Source organism: Procambarus clarkii, chromosome 37 (genome assembly GCF_040958095.1).
Source record: "Procambarus clarkii isolate CNS0578487 chromosome 37, FALCON_Pclarkii_2.0, whole genome shotgun sequence".
Taxonomy (NCBI): domain Eukaryota; kingdom Metazoa; phylum Arthropoda; class Malacostraca; order Decapoda; family Cambaridae; genus Procambarus; species Procambarus clarkii.
This window is the reverse complement of record NC_091186.1, coordinates 10,189,403-10,215,182: the sequence shown is the minus strand read 5'-3', so window position 1 is coordinate 10,215,182 and position 25,780 is coordinate 10,189,403. Positions and strand designations below refer to the sequence as shown.

At 41.3% G+C, this 25,780-nt stretch overlaps 2 protein-coding genes and 1 long non-coding RNA gene across 4 annotated transcripts in view; 2 read left to right on the top strand and 1 right to left on the bottom strand.

Annotated features, from left to right (window-relative positions):
* LOC138372029 (uncharacterized) overlaps window positions 1–22,211 on the bottom strand; it is a 29,454-nt gene extending 7,243 nt beyond the window's left edge. The window contains exon 1 of the long non-coding RNA XR_011230633.1: window positions 21,845–22,211. This is a non-coding gene — a long non-coding RNA (uncharacterized lncRNA). The remainder of the gene's footprint in view (window positions 1–21,844) is intronic.
* Window positions 3,391–9,344, top strand: LOC123765783 (crustacean hyperglycemic hormones-like). Its single transcript, XM_045754529.2, has 3 exons — window positions 3,391–3,484; window positions 5,633–5,922; window positions 7,439–9,344. The coding sequence occupies exons 1-3, from the start codon at window positions 3,467–3,469 to the stop codon at window positions 7,542–7,544; spliced, it is 414 nt and encodes a 137-aa protein (XP_045610485.1). The 5' UTR covers window positions 3,391–3,466; the 3' UTR covers window positions 7,545–9,344.
* LOC123765782 (crustacean hyperglycemic hormones-like) lies at window positions 17,999–21,851 on the top strand. Of its 2 annotated transcripts, none has more exons than XM_069337107.1 (3): window positions 17,999–18,092; window positions 20,201–20,490; window positions 21,716–21,851. In XM_069337107.1, the coding sequence occupies exons 1-3, from the start codon at window positions 18,075–18,077 to the stop codon at window positions 21,819–21,821; spliced, it is 414 nt and encodes a 137-aa protein (XP_069193208.1). In that variant the 5' UTR covers window positions 17,999–18,074; the 3' UTR covers window positions 21,822–21,851. The 2 variants fall into 2 exon arrangements, with proteins under 2 accessions (XP_069193208.1, XP_045610484.1); XM_045754528.2 differs by lacking the exon at window positions 21,716–21,851 and adding an exon at window positions 20,958–21,099.
* Window positions 22,212–25,780: the final 3,569 nt, after the last annotated feature.

Below are 25,780 nucleotides of genomic sequence, written 5' to 3'. Positions count from 1 at the left end.
AAAACTTTCGTTAATTACAATATCTAGATCAAACTAACATTGATTTTCAAAAGGTTGTATTTTCCATCAATGGAGAGCATCAGCCAAGAAACCTTTAAAATATGAATATCTTTCCTCACCCAATAAGATCTAATCTCTGAATAAAACGCAAAAACGACTTGACTGTAACCTATCCACCGCTGCCCATTGGATGGAGGGGTTTATGTGTAGGATATACATATCAATTGTGACACTAGCGCTCCTTATATATCAGTTGCTTAAATAACAAACTGTACTTGTGGTCGGTCTCGAGCCCATCGTTGATGTGACGATGTGAATTGCCTTTTGTAACCAGCTCATCAAGACTATAACCCGCTCGGCCACATGAATTGTGGAGCTCAGTCCCTGAGCCTCTGCAACACTCCACCATCGCTTTAGGTATTGTATGTCCTAACTCTTATCTTATCTATAAATCTAACATTATGTTTGTAACTCATCATCTATGTATGTACTTTTCCTGAATAACAAAAAATGAATTTGAATTTGAATTTGAGAATGCCGGCACAAGGGCGGGAAGCCAGCTGGCCCAAGGCGGGTGCCTACCCGACACTCCCCCCCCCCCCACTTGTTCTTCAAAATTAGCCAATCACACGACAGCATCTTGGAGCCTCCCCATACTGGTGCGTCCCCTAGTAGGCTCTTGTCCCTTAATCATGAGACTCCCGTGATATCACAGCCTACCAGCGATGTTTACACAAGCGAAGGAACCGTAAGGCATTTTTGGCCTGCCCGAAACGCTTTGTGTAATAGTGGCTTTAGGCATTGTATGTACTAGCTCTATCTATAAATCTATCAATTTTTGTAAAATCTCTTGTATGTTTGTACCTTACCTGAATAAATATTTATTTACTTATTATTTATTTATATTTGGTCCAAACATCGTCTCGCTCCTGGTACTGTTTCCAAGTAACTTAAGGTTAAAACTAATGGCTGTAATTCCTTTCCTAGAAAGGCTACTGCGGCCTCCGTAGTCTTACTGAACAGCCAAGGGTATCTGCTTCTTGTAGATTCCCTACAAGACAAGCCTAGCTCCCATATTAAGAAAGCCAGAATGAGTGCAATCAGCTCGGCGAATTCTTGTGCACCCCGAGTGATTGCAAAATGGCAATGTGTGCTCTTTTATCGAACTGTATGCTAGCTGGAATTCCTTTCTCTCACACCAGTGAGGCAAGATTTACCCTCCCTGAACCCATGTTGGTGGTTGGTCACAAAGTCCCTACTCTCCAGATGTGTCACTATGTTTTTTCTCACGATCTTCTTCATCACCTTGCATGGTATACTAGTTAAGGATACTGACCTGTAGTTCAATGCCTCTTGTCTGTCACCCCTTTTTGTATATTGGGACTACATTAGCCGTCTTCCATATTTCTGATAGGTCTCCAGACCTACTATACACTCTGGAGCGTGGCAAGCAAAGTGTTTCTGCACACTCTTTCGATACCCATGGTGAGATTCCGTCTGGACCAACAGCCTTTCTCACGTCCAGATCCAACAGATGCCTCCTAACCTCATCTCTGTTAATTTGAAACCCTCCCAAGGCCGCCTGGTTTACTGTCACCTCCCCTAGCGAAGTGACTTCACCTCATTCTATTATCAAGAACTCCTGGAATCTCTTATTGAGTTCTTCACATACCTCTTTGTCATTCTCTGTGTACCTATCCTCACCCATTCTAAGTTCCATCATCTGTTCTTTCACTGTTGGTTTCATCCTGATATGACTGTGGAGTAGCTTTGGTTCGGTCTTGGATTTATTTGCTATATCATTCTCAAACTTTTTGTCTGCTTCTCTTCTCACACTGACATGCTTATTCCTGGTTCTCTGGTATCTCTCTCTGCTTTCTGCTGTTCTGGTATTTCGGAAGTTCCTCCACGCCCATTTGTTCAGTTCCATTGCTTCCATACATGCCCTATTAAACCACGTATTCTCCTTTTGCTTCTCAGTTTTTTTTTTTTTTGGGGGGGGGGCGGGATAAACCTGTTTATTGTCCCACTTTGGGGGGACTTTTTGCACTTTTGGGGGACCAACTCCATCATGTCTTATATGGACTTAGTTCTGAGTTCTCTGTCCCATGATATATCCCTTAGGAATTTTCTCATCTTCTCATTATTTCCCTTTCGGTACACCAGCCCTCTTGTTTTCTAGTTTTTTTGGGGGGAAGATAACTCCTAGCTCTACCAGGTACTCAAAGATCAATACACTGTGATCACTCATTCCCAAGGGGGCTTCTAACTTAACTTCCCTTATATCCCACTCATTCTGGATGAATATCAGATCAAACATGGCAGGTTCTTCTTCTCCTCTCGTTCTTGTCGGTCCCTTGATGTGTTGGCTTAGAGTGTTTCTTGCTGCCACTTCCAGCAGCTTAGTCCTCCATGTGGGTCTCTGTTCTCGCAATCTATTTTCCCGTGGTTGAAGCCTCCCATGATTAGTAGTCTGGATCCGTCCCTAATAGCGACAGAAGCTGCACTCTCTACTATATTATGGTAGCCCTGTTGTTTCGATCATATTCCTGTCACTTATTCCTGTGTGAGAGTCCTCTTGTTCGAGCGAGGAGAGTTCCCTGTGTGTGTACCCTCCTGCTAGGGCGAGGAGAGCTCGTCTGTGCGAGCTCTCTGACTGTGGGTGTGGGGGTGTAATGACAGGTGTAGGAGAGACTGTGGGTGTAACTTCCCCGAGTATTTTGACTTATGCCTTCCATCCTTATACTCCCTTCTCCCTTATACACTTCATCTCCTGCCCTTATATCTTCCTCTCCTTAGCTTCCCTTCAGCTGTCTGTCTTATCTACCTTATAACATGACTTCATTTCCTGCCCTTATAATATCATTGATGAACAAATAGAGAATTTGTTACCAAATTCATCAACTAATTAAGCTTGATTAACAGAAGTTAACATTCACATGATTGCTTCAAGAACTTAACTAAAAGCTTCCATACACTTAGCAATATGTATATTTCCTGAAACTAGGTAGTTTTAACTGTCGCATTTACCAGAGGACGGGCCGCATTTGTTGTTCCAACAATGGCTCTGAACCTGTTGTCTTTACCTGCACAAGACACTAATGTCTTCCCTTTAAAATCCCCTGAAAATCACTTTCAATATATACACGACGAAAGAGTTAAACTGTTTATCTATAAAATAGTCTTGTATATTAGGTGCGTATTATACGCTGGCGAATAAAGTATAGATATAAATGATCTTCCAGTCATCGTGATGCCTGGCGCCAATCAACGCCATTCTCCCCATAAAGGGGGCGGCCAGTAATTGCCATGGGAGCTGGAAGGACTTCCTATATAAGCGGAGGAGAGGCACGGATGACACACACACCATACCAGCGACCAGTCCCTCTCTCAGGACTCTCCAGACCTCAAAGGCAGTCTTCGTGAAGCTGGTCTGTGTAGGTTCGAGACTCGTCCCCCTCCAGCTATGGTTTCCTTCAGAACGGTAAGTCCGGGCGGTACTGACAGGGACGACCGCTGTCTTCACTTGCTGTTGATCAGCTTCACAGATTCGTTTTGAACCTCCCAAGGCTTCCTGTTTATTGCAAGTGCCTATTTGCAGCCTGTCCCCTCGAATAGTATATAGGATTTTGACGTATAAATCCCCAGCGTGAAAATATGATGTTGGACTATATAAATATAGAGGCTTGCAAAATTTGCTCACTACTTTGACACTGAAAGAATTCTTTGTCTCTGTGGCTCCTTTGGGTATTAAGTTTCCACCTGTGTGCCCTTGTTCGTATTCCACCCGTGTTAAGTAATCTGTCTCTATCTACCCTATCTACCCTGTCAATTCCCTTGAAAATTTTGTGTGGGAATCATGTCTTCCCTAACTCTTCTGTCTATCAGCGACGTGTTGTGCAATTCACGCAGGCTTTCCTTGTAACTAATGCCTCTTAGTTGTATCGTGATCGCTAAACCCAGGCTCATTCTGAACACAACGATTACACAACTATAACTCCCTTGCATCAGGAACAGTTACTTCCATCATGTAGTTCCCTACACCAGAACCCTTGAGGCGTACCACTAGGTTTACACAGGAACTCAATGAAAGAACATATGGAAGGTGATTAAAGGCCGTCGGGTTTTTCCAATTTAATTACATAAATATTATCTGATAATAGTTAACACATTAACCTTCTTTCTCTAATTAAATTAGCTTCTCATACAAGTAAATAACCCCACTCTACCTTCCCAGTCACCACCTGAACTCGTAACTTCCGCCTAAGTCCTTAATACCGAATCAACACTACAACTCTACACACCTGGTTAGTCTTCCACACAATACACACATCATGCAGACTCTACTCAGTCACCAAGATCACATCATGTACCCATTTGGTCGGTTTCACTACCTTGGTGCCACAGACAGAGATAATAACTTGCTAGGAGCGCTGCTACCACGAGACTCTCCAGCCGGTCATAGCCTCAAACATTGCACCCTGCATCCCAAGGAGGGTATAATCCGTTTAACTGTAAATCACCTTGTTCCCAGAAACTACAGGACACCCTTTGTCCTCTTGGCCGGTACATTTGTGTGCGTGGGCAACGGTTGTCTTAATCCCTTTGACCTTACCTCAATGTGTGACCAATCGAAATACTTAACATGTACTTCCACTCATCATTTGTTAAGTTGTAGTGCTTGATTCACTTGCTAATATTCACTGCTAACTTGTGGATTACAACACTTGACAATGAATGGACTCCATGCTGGAGCCTCGTACTCCATGATTGGTCTGACATGTGTGGTATACAAGGTTCTAAATGATTCCTTACACAAATTTCTAAAGGCAGTTCTGACGTTAGCCAGCTTCTTACACACCGCTGATGATATCCTTTTGATATGGGCTTCATTAGATAGGTTCGGTGCGATATCAAATCCTACATCATTCTCTCTGTCCGTTTCATGGAGGACTTCGTCTCCCATTCGGTACCGGTACACCCTCTGGGTCCCTACCAGAGGGGTCCTGGTAGTACTAGGGTACCTACCAGAGGAGTACTAGGAGTACTAGGGTCCCTACCAGAGGAGTACTGGTAGTACTAGAGTCCCTATCAGAGGGGTACTGGGAGTACTAGAGTCCCTATCAGAGGAGTACTGATAGTACTAGAGTCCCTATCAGAGGGGTACTGGGAGTACTAGGGTCCTTACCAGAGGGGTTCTGGTTGTACTAGGGTCCCTACCAGAGGGGTACTAGTGTGGTAGGACACTTGAAATATTTGCAGGATAGGCTTAGTCATATTAGTGAGAGATATGAATGAAGTAGAGGATGGATGAGGTTAGAGATAGCTAAACTCACCCATGAGTCAGTGCGGAAGGTAGAGAAACTCACCCATGAGTCAGTGCGGAAGGTAGAGATAGATACTGAGTCACTGCAGTATAACTGTACTCGTGCTGAGGTGCTCATTGGTGTGAGATGAGTAGACCGGAAACTCTCCAACGGATGTGGTCGTTGGTTGTGGTGGTCGGTAGTGGAGGTGGTCGCTTGTGGTGGCAGTGGTCATTGATGGTGGTGACCGTAGGTGATGGTGTTGGTGGGTCTAAGTCCGTCTGGAACTACGAAGTAATCTTTCACTCCTTCCTTGACCCCAACAGATGTGGTCGTTGGTGGTGGTAGTGGTGGTGGTGGCAGCGAGTCTGGGCTCGTCTGGTGTCCATGGACGGTCCGTTGAAGGGTCGTCGAGGATGGAGCGACTGTTGTCGTCTGGGTCGTCATCGTCGGAACCTCTCAGCTTCCTCTCCCAAGACCAGAGCGTCAACAAGCGACAGGTGTTCGACCAGGCTTGTAAAGGAATATACGACAGAGCCATCTTCAAGAAGCTTGACCGAGTGTGTGAAGATTGTTACAACTTGTACCGTAAACCCTACGTCGCCACCACCTGCAGGTGAGCTGCCCACTACTCTAGGTACCCACCAGCTGCCCACCACAGTTCGTATCCCCCGGGAGTAACTGCCAGTCACAATACCAAGTGCAGTCTTGGTACCTCGGCCGCATACTCAGAGCAGTGTCATTTCTTTGGGATTTATTATTAGATTATTTTAATTTTTATAATTTCAGTTAACATAATTTAATAATATTTTAATTTTATTTCAGTATCTCTCAATATTTTCTAAATTTTAATAAATTTTTATATAGTTTATCTTTATTTGATAAAATTTAATTTATTTTTATAAAATTTAAGTTATTTTGTCGTACTTTCTTATTATTCTCGGGTTTATAAAAACTTCTTATTGTACTTTTTTTTTAGTTTCTTATTGTTTTAAAATTTATTTATAATCCTTTTATTATTTTATATAATTTTATTTAACTTAATATTTTGCCCCTCTCCCGTTTTCTATACGACCTATCAGGACTAACTGCTTCGCTCACTCAGCGTTCCAATTTTGTGTGATGGACCTGGGCCTCAACCTCTACTTGTACAAACAATTGAGCGAAATAATCAGAGGATAATAATCAACAATTAAAGGTTTGCTTTGACAACATAAATTAAAGGTAAGTAAAGCAAGTTTCATATAATAAACTACTGAAGTCTTGCTTGCTGCTGCCCTCAGTAAAAGAGTAATATTAGATTATTTTATTTTGTTTTGAATCAATTATTTAATTTTTCATGTAATTTATTTATTCATCTAATTTTTATATTTGTTATCTATAATTAAAATAAATAGATTTGTCTCCGATAGTCTCCGTGGTGTAGTGGTAAGACACTCGTCTGGTGTTCCGCGAGCGCTTTGTCATGGGTTCGTATCCTGGCCGGGGAGGATTTGCTGGGCACAAATCCTTAACTGAAGCCTCTGTTTAACGCAACAGTAAAATGGGTACCTGGTTGTAAAAATGATTCTTCGCGGCAGGGGATCGTATTCCAGGGACCTGCCCGAAACGCTACGCGTACTAGTGGCTGTACAAGAATGTAACAACTCTTGTATATATCTCAAAAAAATAGCTCTGTTAAGATTTAGCAAATTTTCCTTAATAAAGTACTCAAGTTTATTATTTAAATCAGGATATGTAACCTGTACAGACAAGATTAGAATAGTTGCCGGTAACTATTTCATTTTTTTTATTAAATTTTTTTATTTAAATTTCATTAATTTCATTCAAATTTTCATTACGTATTTCGTCCAGCAGTGAATCGGCAATGATTTTGCGAGTCGAATTCCGGGGAACAATTAGGATTTAGGACCTGCCGGAAACGCTATGAGTGTTAGCGGCTTTACAAGAATTTGAAAACTCTTGTATTTATAAATAAAATAAAATAAAAAAATAATTATTCGTTTATGGTTAGGTTTGATGAAGTTTTTCTTGGTCACTGTTGAATATTTTACTAATTGTAGTTAATGAGTTTAGTTTGTGTCACTAGTTCCAACACCTGGAGTGCCTAACAAGCTTCGTCTCCTCCACAGACAAAACTGCTATGCCAATTCCGTCTTTCGTCAATGCCTTGACGACCTTCTCTTGATAGACGTTGTTGACGAGTACATCTCCGGCGTCCAAACTGTCGGCAAGTAAGGTGACAGATCTGTCACCCTGACCTGCCCTCTCTCACCACGACCTGCCCTCTCCCACCACGACCTGTCCTCTCCCACCGCGACAAGCCATTTCTCCACCACTACCACCATCACAACCACAACCTGATCTCTTCCACCATGACCTACCTTCTCCCTCCACGAATTGCTTTCTCCCTTAACGACGAACCCTCTCCCCACCACTAGGATTTGATCCTCTCTCCACCATTACAACCCCTACCACCTGCCCTATGAACATTATTACCACCACCACCACTACAACCTACCGTCTCTCCACCACTACAATCTACCGTCTCTCCACAACTACAACCACCACGGCCTGTCGTCTCTCCATCACTAGACACCTTTGAGCAACTCAAGACATCTCTTGGCACAGATGGACATATCTGGGCACGGTTGGACTCATCTTGGCACAGGTGGACATTTTTTGGCACAGTCTGACATATCGGGGCACAGTTGGACACATCAAAGCACAATTGGACACAGCTTAGCACAGTTAGACATTTCTCTGCACAGTTGGCCACAGCTGGACTCAGTTGGACAACATTTGGGCACAGTTTGACATTTCAGGGCACAGCTGGACACATCTGGGCACAGCTGAACTTATCTGGACACAGTTGGACACATCTTGGCACAACTGGATACACTAAGCCACATTGGAAGTGTATTTGGATTACTTGCGAACGTCAAGGAAAATCGGCTAGCGTGTGGCATTGCATTCTAAGGACACACATTGGTCATCTAGCTGCCGAGAGGCTTGCTTGGGTGTCCGTGGTTAAGCTATGGACGCCAATGAACCCCAAAGGATCCCAACGGATGCCGGCGGATGCCGGAAGACGCCCGTAGATGCCAGCAAACGCCTGTAGATGCCAGTAGACGCATATGTGTGCCAACGGACGGCCATAAGTGTCTCGACGCTTACGACAAGAGCAGTCGGGTCATGGGGCACTCCAAGCCTTCGGAGCTCTCTCAACAAAGTTGATAACTAATCTGAGAATATGTTCCTTCTTTGACCACGAGACACCGCCTGTGCCAGAAGTCACTGTCACTTGTGCTTGGAGTCACGGTGCCAAGCTTACAGTCGTGGCTGACGACGCCGTGCTATTATCTGTATACATGTATACATTATCTATATACAAGTATAGACAGACACGGAAGCTTATACATATATCCATGTTTATTTATCTTAAGCCATCGATTTTAAGGTGTAATATTAGTATTTACCTGAGCCAAGTTAAATAGTTACTATCGTATATGTATGAGAGATAGAGAGTTGATATAGAGGTATAAGAGGTAGGGCTTAGCTTGACACAGTTATCCCTCTCAGCCACATTTTCAGTCATGTTTTTAGAGAAAACAATTATATTTTCTTACTGAAGTTTATTCAGTAAGAAAATACTGTACTAATTTTTACTGAAGTTAGACTCTTTCAAACAAAACTGTTCATACACACTCTTAGATATACAAGTACAATATACAAAAGTGATATACACACATGAAGGGCAGCTGGTCACGGGATAACTTGCTATATTTTGTGTACTGTATTGAACCGTCGGACCGTCTGGGAGATGAAGGCTTCTCTGGTAACACTACTTGCCTATATTGTGTAGGCATTAAACCCCGAGCATGTTAAGGGTTAATGAACCTCATTTTCTATACCAAAGATTAATGTAATGAGACAAACAGACAGACAGACAGGAAATAAGACAAACAAATTTACTAGTGGTGGAGCGCTGCGACTATCAACACCTCTTGTGTTTATGAGAATAAAACTGCATCAAATTATTGCATTTCCTTGTCCTTGTGTGAAGTTTGGAGACCAAATTATTGGAAGGTGTTGATGAAAAGACACTTCTCACTTGGTAACAATGAACATATATTCAATACTTAATACTAATACAAAGCACAACAATTTAACGTTACCTTAAAGTCAGTAGTGGCACACACTGCAACACTGTACAGTCAGCCAGTGTAGTCGAACTCCCGTTCAGACCGCTCGCGGCTCCTCAACATGAACTAACTGAAAAATATTAACAGGGAAGATATCAACATTAGCTGTGAGTGACCACTCAGACGCAAGTACCAGTTCTTAGCGACTGCGGTAAAACAGTTCAAAATAACAACAACAATAAAGACACCACAGACAGACCTGTCACAGAGACAGTCTTCTGTGCATTAAGGTGTTAAGGCTCGTCTCTCATGACGGCAGTCAGGACAATCAATTACGTTACAGTACTATGACAAAACTCAAAACAATTGATCTAATATATTTCAATCAATACAACAGGTTTAACACAATTACGTTAATTACTGTCTCTTGGACAGTCAGATAAATGCAGGTAATTTATGTTAAATCTAGATCTGTCAACACAGATAGTCAGGCAAACACTGTTTATCAAAGGTAATCACTATAACACCAGGTAATAAGCAATCAGTCAGTAATCGCACTAAATACTGTCACTCTGTCAGCTGATTAACTCACAATAAATAATGTTAAAACTGAGCTCATCACTTAGACAGCTTGACAATCAAGAATTAGTCAACACGTTGCTAATTACCTTACACTTCACTAATGACGTTTCTTAGTTACTCTAATTGCGCTCACTGACGCTTTTTGACTAGTTGTATATGAAATTGGCTTCAACTAGTCCAAGTCTCAGCATCGTAGCATAAATAGGAAGGGAGAAGAAAATATTGAATTATGCGTCAAAAATTTTCCAAAATGGTCAAAAATTAACATGAAACACAAGTGTCAGCTGAAATCACGTCTATGACTCTAAGCTCTCACAATAGCACATAATAAAGTATTTTAATAATTAGTTTTATGCCAAAAAAATTAAGAAAAAAAAATATTAGATTTTTTTCTCTAATTTTTATCGGGCGATTTGCATGAAACTTATACACCTTACAAAACGGTTGCCTATCTGTAAGTGTACAAATTTTGGAGGAAATTGGTTGATGGTAACCTCAACCACAGGTGGCAGAATCTTTTACTTCATTTATTGTCAAGTAAAATAAAATTGCTAGTCCTCTTTCATTTTTTATTCAGTTTACCTGAAACTTACACCTTATATGTAGAGTTTACGTCTCTACAATCTCTCTCAAAAAAACTATTCCTAAGTTCATTTATTGATTTTATAAATATTTGCAAACATGAAATATTGGCATAAATTTGGGGGAACTTTGACTATTTGTATTAGTAAAACTAAACATATTTTGGATAATCCTCTTTGACATGTCCCCTATTATATGCTAATGTGATAGATGAGTGTCATTGAAATGATTTAATTTGAAACTTGTGGTTGTACTGAATTATTCAAAATGTGTAAAATTCGTTAATTTTCCTCTCACACTTTCTATTTAGGGTGCAGTACTGAAACTTGGGACAGTTGCAGACTTTTTCATATATAACTAGTAAAAAAAATTTGGTTGACATTGAACAACTTTGAATATCCGGCGTTATGCCCCCCTTAATGAGAACAAACCGTGAGGCTGACTTGAATCAGCACAAGGAATATGCACTTCTGATAATAACACAGTAATTTAATTAATGAATATTCACTTTGATAAACCGACTTACATTCAAACAACCTCTATAATTCAGTTAATATTCCTGCCGTCGACTGAAGATCTAACACCTCACCAACCACACGTGGTAGATCACTTTTAAAGAAACACGTGTGGGTGGAGGTGTGCGTGGCAACAACCACTGAGGTGTCCAACAACCACTCAGGGTCACAGAGGTGATAATCGCTCACTCCTAAAGGGTGGCGTAAAGCGACGAGCCGGGACCCACAAGCAGGTGTAGGCGAGGTGGGGCCCGTGTGGCGGAACACACGGGGTAGGTAAGTGAGGTTGATAGAAATTATACAAAGTCCACAACAGTTCGTAATTCTTCGTTATTCACTCGAAGCTGACTTAGGTCACTGGGAATCGTCTTAGATTCCTACTAAACAGTTTACCGAGCGATATGGTGACGGATCTCTAGTACTAAAGCCGATGATCACAGATAACTTTAGGCAGTCCAGTTCCACACTGCCGTGATTGATGGTGGAGTTACTCTTCGGGTATCACTTATCTTGGTTAATATATATATGCGCGTCGTTGTGGAACCGGATTCTGACTTGACGGAATCACGTAGACGTGATTGATATATAATGGGCTTATGACGTCGCGTTAAATGGTGAATTCTGTGACTTTGGCTGGAGTCACGGGTTGTGCGTCCTAACCAAGTCGATCTAGCCGTTTATAATTCCCACTGTCCAATTCAAACGAAACAAGTTACAAATAAAAGGTTAAACACTCCATGGCCTTCATAGGGTATACTTAAATCTATTAATAAAAAAAATGACCTTGAGAAGAAGTATAAGTTAGGAGTCGTCTCCAAAGAATTTTCAAAGATTTACTCATCGATGCTAAAATAATTAGATCTAAAATAATTAGAAGAGCCAAAATATAATACTATGAAAATAAATTTACCCAAATTAAGGGCAACATTAAGAAAACATGGAGCACTGTTTCCCAAAAATTAGAATCAAAAAAAGATTTTCAATAAAAAAAAAAAATACTCCTATCCAATGACGATGGTGTGCTTTCAGCCTCTGACACTGCTATTGAATGCAATAGGTTCTTCCCATCCATTGGGACATCCCTTGCTCATGATATTCCATCCTCCCATACTAATGTCAAGGACTACTTTACAGGTAACTTTCCAGAGTTTCTGTACCTAACGCCTGCTAACTGTACTGATGTTAATGAGATAATCCTTTCCATTAAAACTAAGTCAAGTGCCCTTGATGAGATACCATCACTAATTTACAAAAAAAACTCCAGATTTCTAGCTCCTGTCATTGCATTGCTCTTCAACAAACCACTTGAACTCCAAACCTTTCCGGATATTCTAAAAAAAAAGCGAGAGTAACCCCAGTCCATAAATGTGGTGATCTCACTGATGTCAACAATTACAGACCTATATCAATTCTGCCAACCTTGTCAAAAATATTAGAAAAGCTAATCTACAAGCAGCTTTACTCTTATCTAGCCAAACACAATATACTTAGCTCCTGCCAATATGGTTTCAGACCCAAAAAACAGCACTAACGATGCACTGATTAGTATGATTAGCTTGATACATAAAGCTCTTGATAAAAATGAGTTCCCTGTTAAGATATTTGTGGACCTACGTAAGGCTTTTGACACTGTCAAAAACCTTCTTCTTAAATTACATCATTATGAAGTCAGAGGACACTCCCTCCAATACCGTCTGTCTTACCTTACTGACAGGCTCCAGTATGTTTCTGTGAATAATTCCATTTCTCCTACCCTACCCATAAATATTGATGTTCCACAGGGCAGCATACTTGGCCCTCTTCTCTTTCTCATCTACATTAATGACCTTCCAAATGCCTCTCAACACCTCAAACCAATCTTATTTGCTGATGACACAACCTTCATTTTCTCCAGTCCTGACTCTCTTGCTCTAAATGTCACAGTGAATACTGAACTAAATAAAGTCCATCTTTGGTTAACTGCTAACAAACTCACCCTTAACATTGACAAAACTTTCTATGTTTTGTTTGGTAATAAATCCTAAAATGAAATTAATCTAAGAATAAACAATATTCAAATAAGTAATAAAGTTGATGGTAAATTCCTTGGTGTCCTCATCGCTAATAAGCTGAATTTCCAGGGACAAATTCTAAATATAGCAAAAAAGTTTCAAAAACATTTGCCATTCTTTCTAAGATCAGATATTTTTCATCTCACCCTGCCCTGGTGATGCCCTATTACTCTCTCATTTATCCTTATCTCAACTATGGTATTTGTGCTTGGGGTTCTACTACCCAAAATCATTTATGTCCTCTAATTACTGAACACAAAGCTGCTATTAGAACAATATCTAACTCTGGCCCCAGACATCACTCGGTACCCTTACTCAAATCTCTGAATATGTTAGATATTAAGTCACTGCACATCCTCTCATGTGAACTCTATATGTTTAAAACTCTGAACTATAATGTCAATCCTGACCATAAAAGCTTAATAGAAGGTTGTAACAGAACCCATGGGCACCACACCAGAAACAAATACCTATTTGATATTCCTAGAGTACTACTTAACCTTACTAGAAATACTTTACAAATCAAGGGACCCAGAATGTGGAATGACCTTCATAATCATGTCGAAGGCTGTACCTCTCTCAACCAGTTTAAGATAAAAACGAAGCACTACCTAATAAATGCCCTGTAACCTACCTTACCCCTCTATTGTCAATCCATGTCTGTTTTTTTAAACAACGCTGTTTGTCGACCTAATTGTATTTGTGCTGCTTTTTCAGCCATGTCCCTCCCCCCCCCCTTTTTATTATTATTCCTTTTTTTCAACACAATTTATACTTTTCCCAGTTACTATTAAGATTTAGTCTAAGTGTTGTTATTTCCCCACATCTTGCCCGAAACGCTATGCGTATTAGTGGTTTTAGTTTAGTTAATTTATTATGCGCCCCATACCCATCTTGTGGGCGGCAGTGGAAAGGGCTACAGAGGCACACAATTGGCTCAGAGACTGAACCCCACAATTCACCCAGCCAAGCAAGTTACAATCTCGTTGAGCCAGCTACAAAATTCAGTATAAGTCGTCACATCATAAATGGGCTCGAAATCGACAAGTAGTGCATTACGTAATTTATCAGTATTGTGCAGCCTGTGATCCCCGCCTGGCTGGACACTGATACCTCGGTAGTTTTCATGTGTCCGGACACCGGCGACAAGGTGGTATTATTTATTTAACTTAAGAGATATATTTTTTTAATGTTGTCACATTAATAGCTACATCTTCCTTTCTTCTGACATATAGATTTTTAAGGTTAATTAAAATATATAGAAACTAATTATACAATTTATTGGCTGGTGTGCAGGGCTTCACACTCTCAGAGCTAGCCATCAAGTGACTATCAAAATGCATATATCTTCGTTTTCACTTCAGTTATATTTATGACAAAGGATTTTAAATGTAGTCTATATTTCTACCTTTCTGATGACATAAAAACTTTCGTTAATTACAATATCTAGATCAAACTAACATTGATTTTCAAAAGGTTGTATTTTCCATCAATGGAGAGCATCAGCCAAGAAACCTTTAAAATATGAATATCTTTCCTCACCCAATAAGATCTAATCTCTGAATAAAACGCAAAAACGACTTGACTGTAACCTATCCACCGCTGCCCATTGGATGGAGGGGTTTATGTGTAGGATATACATATCAATTGTGACACTAGCGCTCCTTATATATCAGTTGCTTCAATAACAAACTGTACTTGTGGTCGGTCTCGAGCCCATCGTTGATGTGACGATGTGAATTGCCTTTTGTAACCAGCTCATCAAGACTATAACCCGCTCGGCCACATGAATTGTGGAGCTCAGTCCCTGAGCCTCTGCAACACTCCACCATCGCTTTAGGTATTGTATGTCCTAACTCTTATCTTATCTATAAATCTGACATTATGTTTGTAACTCATCATCTATGTATGTACTTTTCCTGAATAACAAAAAATGAATTTGAATTTGAATTTGAGAATGCCGGCACAAGGGCGGGAAGCCAGCTGGCCCAAGGCGGGTGCCTACCCGACACTCCCCCCCCCCCCCCACTTGTTCTTCAAAATTAGCCAATCACACGACAGCATCTTGGAGCCTCCCCATACTGGTGCGTCCCCTAGTAGGCTCTTGTCCCTTAATCATGAGACTCCCGTGATATCACAGCCTACCAGCGATGTTTACACAAGCGAAGGAACCGTAAGGCATTTTTGGCCTGCCCGAAACGCTTTGTGTAATAGTGGCTTTAGGCATTGTATGTACTAGCTCTATCTATAAATCTATCAATTTTTGTAAAATCTCTTGTATGTATGTACCTTACCTGAATAAACATTTATTTATTTATTATTTATTCATATTTGGTTCAAACTCCTTCTCGCTCCTGGTACTGTTTCCAAGTAACTTAAGGTTAAAACTAATGGCTGTAATTCCTTTCCTAGAAAGGCTACTGCGGCCTCCGTAGTCTTACTGAACAGCCAAGGGTATCTGCTTTTTATAGATTCCCTACAAGACAAGCCTAGCTCCCATATTAAGAAAGCCAGAATGAGTGCAATCAGCTCGGCGAATTCTTGTGCACCCCGAGTGATTGCAAAATGGCAATGTGTGCTCTTTTATCGAACATCTGTATGCTAGCTGGAATTCCTTTCTCTCACACCAGTGAGGCAAGATTTACCCTCCCTGAACCCATGTTGGTGGTTGGTCACAAAGTCCCTACTCTCCAGATGTGTCACTATGTTTTTTCTCACGATCTTCTTCATCACCTTGCATGGTATACTAGTTAAGGATACTGACCTGTAGTTCAATGCCTCTTGTCTGTCACCCCTTTTTGTATATTGGGACTACATTAGCCGTCTTCCATATTTCTGATAGGTCTCCAGACCTACTATACACTCTGGAGCGTGGCAAGCAAAGTGTTTCTGCACACTCTTTCGATACCCATGGTGAGATTCCGTCTGGACCAACAGCCTTTCTCACGTCCAGATCCAACAGATGCCTCCTAACCTCATCTCTGTTAATTTGAAACCCTCCCAAGGCCGCCTGGTTTACTGTCACCTCCTCTAGCGACGTGATTTCACCTCATTCTATTATCAAGACCTCCTGGAATCTCTTATTGAGCTCTTCACACAGCTCTTTGTCATTCTCTGTGTACCTATCCTCACCCATTCTAAGTTCCATCATCTGTTCTTTCACTGTTGGTTTCATCCTGATATGACTGTGGAGTAGCTTTGGTTCGGTCTTGGATTTATTTGCTATATCATTCTCAAATTTTTTGTCTGCTTCTCTTCTCACACTGACATGCTTATTCCTGGTTCTCTGGTATCTCTCTCTGCTTTCTGCTGTTCTGGTATTTCGGAAGTTCCTCCACGCCCATTTGTTCAGTTCCATTGCTTCCATACATGCCCTATTAAACCACGTATTCTCCTTTTGCTTCTCAGTTTTTTTTTTTTTTTGGGGGGGGCGGGATAAACCTGTTTATTGTCCCACTTTGGGGGGACTTTTTGCACTTTTGGGGGACCAACTCCATCATGTCTTATATGGACTTAGTTCTGAGTTCTCTGTCCCATGATATATCCCTTAGGAATTTTCTCATCTTCTCATTATTTCCCTTTCGGTACACCAGCCCTCTTGTTTTCTAGTTTTTTTGGGGGGAAGATAACTCCTAGCTCTACCAGGTACTCAAAGATCAATACACTGTGATCACTCATTCCCAAGGGGGCTTCTAACTTAACTTCCCTTATATCCCACTCATTCTGGATGAATATCAGATCAAACATGGCAGGTTCTTCTTCTCCTCTCGTTCTTGTCGGTCCCTTGATGTGTTGGCTTAGAGTGTTTCTTGCTGCCACTTCCAGCAGCTTAGTCCTCCATGTGGGTCTCTGTTCTCGCAATCTATTTTCCCGTGGTTGAAGCCTCCCATGATTAGTAGTCTGGATCCGTCCCTAATAGCGACAGAAGCTGCACTCTCTACTATATTATGGTAGCCCTGTTGTTTCGATCATATTCCTGTCACTTATTCCTGTGTGAGAGTCCTCTTGTTCGAGCGAGGAGAGTTCCCTGTGTGTGTACCCTCCTGCTAGGGCGAGGAGAGCTCGTCTGTGCGAGCTCTCTGACTGTGGGTGTGGGGGTGTAATGACAGGTGTAGGAGAGACTGTGGGTGTAACTTCCCCGAGTATTTTGACTTATGCCTTCCATCCTTATACTCCCTTCTCCCTTATACACTTCATCTCCTGCCCTTATATCTTCCTCTCCTTAGCTTCCCTTCAGCTGTCTGTCTTATCTACCTTATAACATGACTTCATTTCCTGCCCTTATAATATCATTGATGAACAAATAGAGAATTTGTTACCAAATTCATCAACTAATTAAGCTTGATTAACAGAAGTTAACATTCACATGATTGCTTCAAGAACTTAACTAAAAGCTTCCATACACTTAGCAATATGTATATTTCCTGAAACTAGGTAGTTTTAACTGTCGCATTTACCAGAGGACGGGCCGCATTTGTTGTTCCAACAATGGCTCTGAACCTGTTGTCTTTACCTGCACAAGACACTAATGTCTTCCCTTTAAAATCCCCTGAAAATCACTTTCAATATATACACGACGAAAGAGTTAAACTGTTTATCTATAAAATAGTCTTGTATATTAGGTGCGTATTATACGCTGGCGAATAAAGTATAGATATAAATGATCTTCCAGTCATCGTGATGCCTGGCGCCAATCAACGCCATTCTCCCCATAAAGGGGGCGGCCAGTAATTGCCATGGGAGCTGGAAGGACTTCCTATATAAGCGGAGGAGAGGCACGGATGACACACACACCATACCAGCGACCAGTCCCTCTCTCAGGACTCTCCAGACCTCAAAGGCAGTCTTCGTGAAGCTGGTCTGTGTAGGTTCGAGACTCGTCCCCCTCCAGCTATGGTTTCCTTCAGAACGGTAAGTCCGGGCGGTACTGACAGGGACGACCGCTGTCTTCACTTGCTGTTGATCAGCTTCACAGATTCGTTTTGAACCTCCCAAGGCTTCCTGTTTATTGCAAGTGCCTATTTGCAGCCTGTCCCCTCGAATAGTATATAGGATTTTGACGTATAAATCCCCAGCGTGAAAATATGACGCAACATAAATCATAGCGGCTGGTAAAATTTGCTCACTACTTTGACACTGAAAGAATTCTTTGTCTCTGTGGCGCATTTGGGTATTAAGTTTCCACCTGTGTGTCCTTGTTCGTATTCCACCCGTGTTAAGTAATCTGTCTCTATCTACCCTATCTACCCTATCAATTCCCTTTAAAATTTTGTATGGGAATCATGTCTTCCCTAACTCTTCTGTCTATCAGCGACGTGTTGTGCAATTCACGCAGGCTTTCCTTGTAACTAATGCCTCTTAGTTGTGTCGTGATCGCTAAACCCAGGCTCATTCTGAACACAACGATTACACAACTATAACTCCCTTGCATCAGGAACAGTTACTTCCATCATGTAATTCCCTACACCAGAACCCTTGAGGCGTACCACTAGGTTTACACAGGAACTCAATGAAAGAACATATGGAAGGTGATTAAAGGCCGTCGGGTTTTTCCAATTTAATTACATAAATATTCTCTGATAATAGTTAACACATTAACCTACTTTCTCTAATTAAATTAGCTTCTCATACAAGTAAATAACCCCACTCTACCTTCCCAGTCACCACCTGAACTCGTAACCTCCGCCTAAGTCCCTAATACCGAATCAACACTACAACTCTACACACCTGGTTAGTCTTCCATACAATACTCACATCAAGCAGACTCGACTTGGTCACCAAGATCACATCATGTATCCACTTTTGGTCGGTTTCACTACCTTGGTGCCGCAGACAGAGATAATAACTTGTTAGGAGCGCTGCTACCACGAGACTCTCCAGCCGGTCATAGCCTCAAACATTGCACCCTGCATCCCAAGGAGGGTATAATCCGATTAACTGTAAATCACCTTGTTCCCAGAAACTACAGGACACCCTTTGTCCTCTTGGCCGGTACATTTGTGTGCGTGGGCAACGGTTGTCTTAATCCCTTTGACCTTACCTCAATGTGTGACCAATCGAAATACTTAACATGTACTTCCACCCATCATTTGTTAAGTGTTGTAGTGTTTGATTCACTTGCTAATATTCACTCCTAACTTTTGGATTACAACACTTGACAAGGAATGGACTCCATGCTGGAGCCTCGTACTCCATGATTGGTCTGACATGTGTGGTGTACAAGGCTCTAAATGATTCCTTACACAAATTTCTAAAGGCAGTTCTGACGTTAGCCAGCTTCTCGCACACCGCTGATGATATCCTTTTGATATGGGCTTCTTTAGATAGGTTCGGTGCGATATCAAATCCTACATCATTCTCTCTGTCCGTTTCATGGAGGACTTCGTCTCCCATTCGGTGCCCGGTACAGCCTCTGGGTCCCTACCAGAGGGGTCCTGGTAGTACTAGGGTACCTACCAGAGGAGTACTAGGAGTACTAGGGTCCCTACCAGAGGAGTACTGGTAGTACTAGAGTCCCTATCAGAGGGGTACTGGGAGTGCTAGAGTCCCTATCAGAGGAGTACTGATAGTACTTGAGTCCCTATCAGAGGGGTACTGGGAGTACTAGGGTCCTTACCAGAGGGATACTGGGAGTACTAGGGTCCCTACCAGAGGGGTACTGGTGTGGTAGGCCACTAGAAATGTTAGCAGGATAGGCGTAGTCATATTAATGAGAGTTATGAATGAAGTAGAGGATGGATGAGGTTAGAGATTGTTAAACTCACCCATGAGTCAGTGCGGAAGGTAGCGACAGATACTGAGTCACTGCAGTACCCGTGCTGAGGTACTCATTGGTGTGAGATGAGTAGACAGGAAACTCGCAAACGGATGTGGTCGTTGGTTGTGGTGGTCGGTAGTGGAGGTGGTCTCTAGTGGTGGCAGTGGTCATTGATGGTGGTGACCGTAGGTGATGGTGTTGGTGGGTCTAAGTCCGTCTGGAACTACGAATTAATCTTTCACTCCTTCCTTGACCCCAACAGATGTGGTCGTTGGTGGTGGTAGTGGTGGTGGTGGCAGCGAGTCTGGGCTCGTCTGGTGTCCATGGACGGTCCGTTGAAGGGTCGTCGAGGATGGAGCGACTGTTGTCGTCTGGGTCGTCATCGTCGGAACCTCTCAGCTTCCTCTCCCAAGACCAGAGCGTCAACAAGCGACAGGTGTTCGACCAGGCTTGTAAAGGAATATACGACAGAGCCATCTTCAAGAAGCTTGACCGAGTGTGTGAAGATTGTTACAACTTGTACCGTAAACCCTACGTCGCCACCACCTGCAGGTGAGCTGCCCACTACTCTAGGTACCCACCAGCTGCCCACCACAGTTCGTATCCCCCGGGAGTAACTGCCAGTCACAATACCAAGTGCAGTCTTGGTACCTCGGCCGCATACTCAGAGCAGTGTCATTTCTTTGGGATTTATTATTAGATTATTTTAATTTTTATAATTTCAGTTAACATAATTTAGTAATATTTTAATTTTATTTCAGTATCTCTCAATATTTTCTAAATTTTAATAAATCTTTATATAGTTTACATTTATTTGAAAAAATTTAATTTATTTTTATTTTTATATGTTATTTTGTCGTACTTTTTTATTATTCTCGGGTTCTATAAAAACTTCTTATTGTACTTTTTTTTTTAGTTTCATATTGTTTTAAAATTTATTTATAATCCTTTTATTATTTTATATAATTTTATTTAACTTAATATTTTGCCCCTCTCCCGTTTTCTATACGACCTATCAGGACTAACTGCTTCGCTCACTCAGCGTTCCAATTTTGTGTGATGGACCTGGGTCTCAACCTCGACTTGTACAAACAATTGAGCGAAATAATCCGAGGATAATAATCAGCAATTAAAGGTTTGCTTTGACTATCTACATTATAGGTAAGTAAAGCAAGTCTCATATAATAAACTACTGAAGCCTTGCTTGCTGCTGCCCTCAGTAAAAAGAGTAATATTAGACTATGTTATTTTGTATTTTGTTTTGAATCACTTATTTAATTTTTCATGCATATTCTTATATTTGTTATCTATAATTAAAACAAATAACTTTGTTAGGATTTAACAAAATTCCTTAATAAAGTACTTAAGTTTATTATTTAAATCAGGGTCTGTAACCTGTACAGACAAGATTACAATAGTGACCTGTAACTATTAACATTTTGTTTTTTATTATTTAAATTTCATTCATTTCATTCAAATTTCCATTACCCATTTCACTTAGCAGTGAAGGGTACCATGTTGTTAACCAATTGGCGGGTCGTATTCCAGGGAACCCTTAGGATTAAGGATCTTCCGGAAACGCTATGCGTGTTAGCGGCTTTACAAGAATGTGAAAACTCTTGTATTTATAAATAAAAATATAATTATTCGTTTATGGTTATGTTTGACAAAGTTTTTCTTGGTCACTTGAATATTTTACTAGCTGTAATTAATGAGTTTAATTTGTGTCACCAGTGCCAACACCTGGAGTGCCTAACAAGCTTCGTCTCCTCCACAGACAAAACTGTTATGCCAATTCCGTCTTTCGTCAATGCCTTGACGACCTTCTCTTGATAGACGTTGTTGACGAGTACATCTCCGGCGTCCAAACTGTCGGCAAGTAAGGTGACAGATCTGTCACCCCGACCTGCCCTCTTCCCACCACGACCTGCCCTCTTCCCACCACAACCTGCCCTCTCCCACCACGACCTGCCCTCTCTCACCACGACCTGTCCTCTCCCACCACGACAAGCTATTTCTCCACCACTACCACCAACACGACATGCCCTCTCTCCACCACTACCACCACCACCACAACCTGATCTCTTCCACCATGACCTACCTTCTCTCTCCATGACTTGCCTTCTTCCTTAACGACGAACGCTCTCCTCACCACTAGGATTTGATCCTCTCTCCACCATTACAACCCCTACCACCTGCCCTATCCACATTATTACCACCACCACCACCACTACAACATACCGTCTCTCCACCACTACAATCAACAGTCTCAACACCACTACAACCACCACGGCCTGTCGTCTCTCCATCACTAGACACCTCTGAGCACCTCAAGACATCTCTCGTCACAGATGGACATATCTGGGCACGGTTGGACACATCTGGGCACAGTTAGACATATCTGGGCACAGTTGGACTCATCTTGACACAGCTGGACACATCTTGGCACAGGTGGACATTTTTGGGCACAGTCTGACATTTCAGGGCACAGTTGGACACATCTGGGCACAGCTGAACTTATCTGGACACAGTTGGACACATCTTGGCACAGTTGGACAAAGATCGACACATCTTAGCACAGCTGGACACATCTGGATATACTAAGCCACATTTGAAGTGTATTTGGGTTACTTGCGAACGTCAAGGAAAATCGGCAAGCGTGTGGCATTGCATTCTAAGGACACACATTGGTCATCTAGCTGACGAGAGGCTTGCTTGGGTGTCCGTGGTTAAGCTATGGACGCCAATGAACCCTAAAGGATGCCAACGGATGCCGGCATCCGGCAGACGCCCGTAGATGCCAGCAAACGCCTGTAGATGCCAGTAGACGCATATGTGTGCCAACGGACGGCCATAAGTGCATCGACGCTTACGACAAGAGCAGTCGGGTCATGGGGCACTCCAAGCCTTGGGAGTTCTCTCAACAAAGTTGATAACTAATCTGAGAATATTTTCTTTCTTTGACCACGAGACACCGCCTGTGCCAGAAGTCACTGTCACTTGTGCTTGGAGTCACGGTGCCAAGCTTACAGTCGTGGCTGACGACGCCGTGCTATTATCTGTACACATGTATACATTATCTATATACAAGTATAGACAGACACGGAAGCTTATACATATACCCATGTTTATTTATCTAAAGCCATCGATTTTAAGGTTTAATATTAGTATTTATCTGAGCCAAGTTAAATTGTTACAATCGTATATGTATGAGAGAGAGTTGATATAGAGGTATAAGAGGTAGGGCTCAGCTTGACACAGTTATCCCTCTCAGCCACATTTTCAATCAATTAAACAATTATATTTTCTTACCCTGCAGGTGAGAAGTTGTACTTGTCGTCAAGGTCGCAGGTAGAGTCAAATGTAGCATAATGTTGTAGATTTATGGAACAAATTACCGGGTAACATAACAGACGTGGGATGACTGGGTTGTTTCAAGCGTAGGTTACACATATATATGAGTTTGAGAGGATATCAACAGGCGCTACTTCGCATGGGTCAATAGGCCTTCTGTTGTGTCCTCAACTATTATCTTGTGTAATATTCACCGCCTTGACTAGTCAAGCGAGAGTTAAACAGTTATTTTCATATTTTGAAATGTAATTTTTGCTGAAGTTAGACTCTTTCAAACAAAACTGTTCATACACACTCTTAGATATACAAGTACAATATACAAGTGATATACACACATGAAGGGCAGCTGGTCACGGGATAACTTGCTATATTTTGTGTACTGTATTGAACCGTCGGACCGTCTGGGAGATGAAGGCTTCTCTGGTAACACTACTTGCCTATATTGTGTAGGCATTAATGAACCTCATTTTCTATACCAAAGATTAATGTAATGAGACAAACAGACAGACCAACAGACAGACAGACAGGAAATAAGACAAACAAATTTACTAGTGGTGGAGCGCTGCGACTATCAACACCTCTTGTGTTTATGAGAATAAAACTGCATCAAATTATTGCATTTCCTTGTCCTTGTGTGAAGTTTGGAGACCAAATTATTGGAAGGTGTTGATGAAAAGACACTTCTCACTTGGTAACAATGAACATATATTCACTACTTAATACTAATACAAAGCACAACAATTTAACGTTACCTTAAAGTCAGTAGTGGCACACACTGCAACACTGTACAGTCAGCCAGTGTAGTCGAACTCCCGTTCAGACCGCTCGCGGCTCCTCAACATGAACTAACTGAAAAATATCAACAGGGAGAATATTAACATTAGCTGGGGGTGACCACTCAGACGCAAGTACCAGTTCTTAGCGACTGCGGCAAAACAGTTCAAAATAACAACAACAATAAAGACACCACAGACAGACCTGTCACAGAGACTGACTTCTGGGCACTAAGTTGTTAAGGCTCGTCTCTCATGACGGGAGTCAGGACAATCAATTACGTTACAGTACTATGGCAAAACTCAAAACAATTGATCTAATAAATTTCAATCAATACAACAGGTTTAACACAATTACGTTAATTGCTGTCTCGTGGACAAACAAATGCAGGTAATTTATGTTAAATCTAGATCTGTCAACACAGGCAGTCAAGCAAACAATGCTTATCAAAGGTAATTACTCTAACACCAAGTAATTAGAAAGCAGTCAGTAATCGCACTAATTACTGTCACTCTGACAGCTGTTGTTGTTGTTAAAGACTCGCTACCTGGAACAAAGTTCCATGTAGCACGGGCTATGGTGAGCCCGTGACAGCTAATTGACTCATAATAAATAATGTTAAAACTGAGCTGATCACTTAGACAGCTTGACAATCAAGAATTAGTCAACACGTTGCTAATTACCTTACACTTCACTAATGACGTTTCTTAGTTTTTCTAATTGCGCTCACTGACTCTTTTTGACTAGTTATATATGAAATTGGCTTCAACTGGTCCAAGTCTCAGCAGAATCTAAAATATTAGATTTTTTCTCTATTTTTTTTTATTGGTGATTTGCATGAAACTTAACCCACCTTACAAAACGGTTGCCTATCTGTAAGTGTACAAATTTTGGAGGAAATTGGTTGATGGTAACCTCAACCACAGGTTGCAGAATCTTTGACTTCATTTATTGTCAAGTAAAATAAAATTGCTAGTCCTCTTTCATTTTTTATTCAGTTTACCTGAAATTTACACCTTATATGTAGAGTTTACGTCTCTACAATCTCTCAAAAAAAAAATTATTCCTAAGTTCATTTATTGATTTTATAAATATTTGCAAACATGAAATATTGGCATAAATTTGGGGGAACTTTGACTATTTGTATTAGTAAAACTAAACATATTTTGGATAATCCTCTTTGACATGTCCCCTATTATATGCTAATGTGATAGATGAGTGTCATTGAAATTATTTAATTTGAAACTTGTGGTTGTACTGAATTATTCAAATTGTGTAAAATTCGGTGATTTTTTTTCTCTCTCCCTTTCTACTTAGGGTGCAGTACTGAAACTTGGGACAGTTGCAGCCTTTTTCATATATAACTAGTAAAAAAAAGTTTGGTTGACATTCAACAACTTTGAATATCCAGCGTTATGACCCCCCCCCCCTTAATGAGAACAGGCCGTGGGGCTGACTTGAATCAGCACAAGGAATATGCACTTCTGATAATAACACAGTAATTTAATTAATGAGTACTCACTTTGATAAACCGACTTACATTCAAACAACCTCTCTCATTCAGTTAATATTCCTGCCGTCGACTGAAGATCTAACACCTCACCAACCACACGTGGTAGATCACTTTTACAGGAACACGTGTGGGTGGAGGTGTGCGTGGCAACAACCATTGAGGTGTCCAACAACCACTCAGGGCCACAGAGGTGATAATCGC

Coding starts and splice junctions, on each gene's coding strand:
- LOC123765783 (XM_045754529.2), top strand. Junction 5,923..7,438: donor TACGTCGCCACCACCTGCAG/GTGAGCTGCCCA, acceptor TCTCCTCCACAG/ACAAAACTGCTATGCCAATT.
- LOC123765782 (XM_069337107.1), top strand. Junction 20,491..21,715: donor TACGTCGCCACCACCTGCAG/GTGAGCTGCCCA, acceptor TCTCCTCCACAG/ACAAAACTGTTATGCCAATT.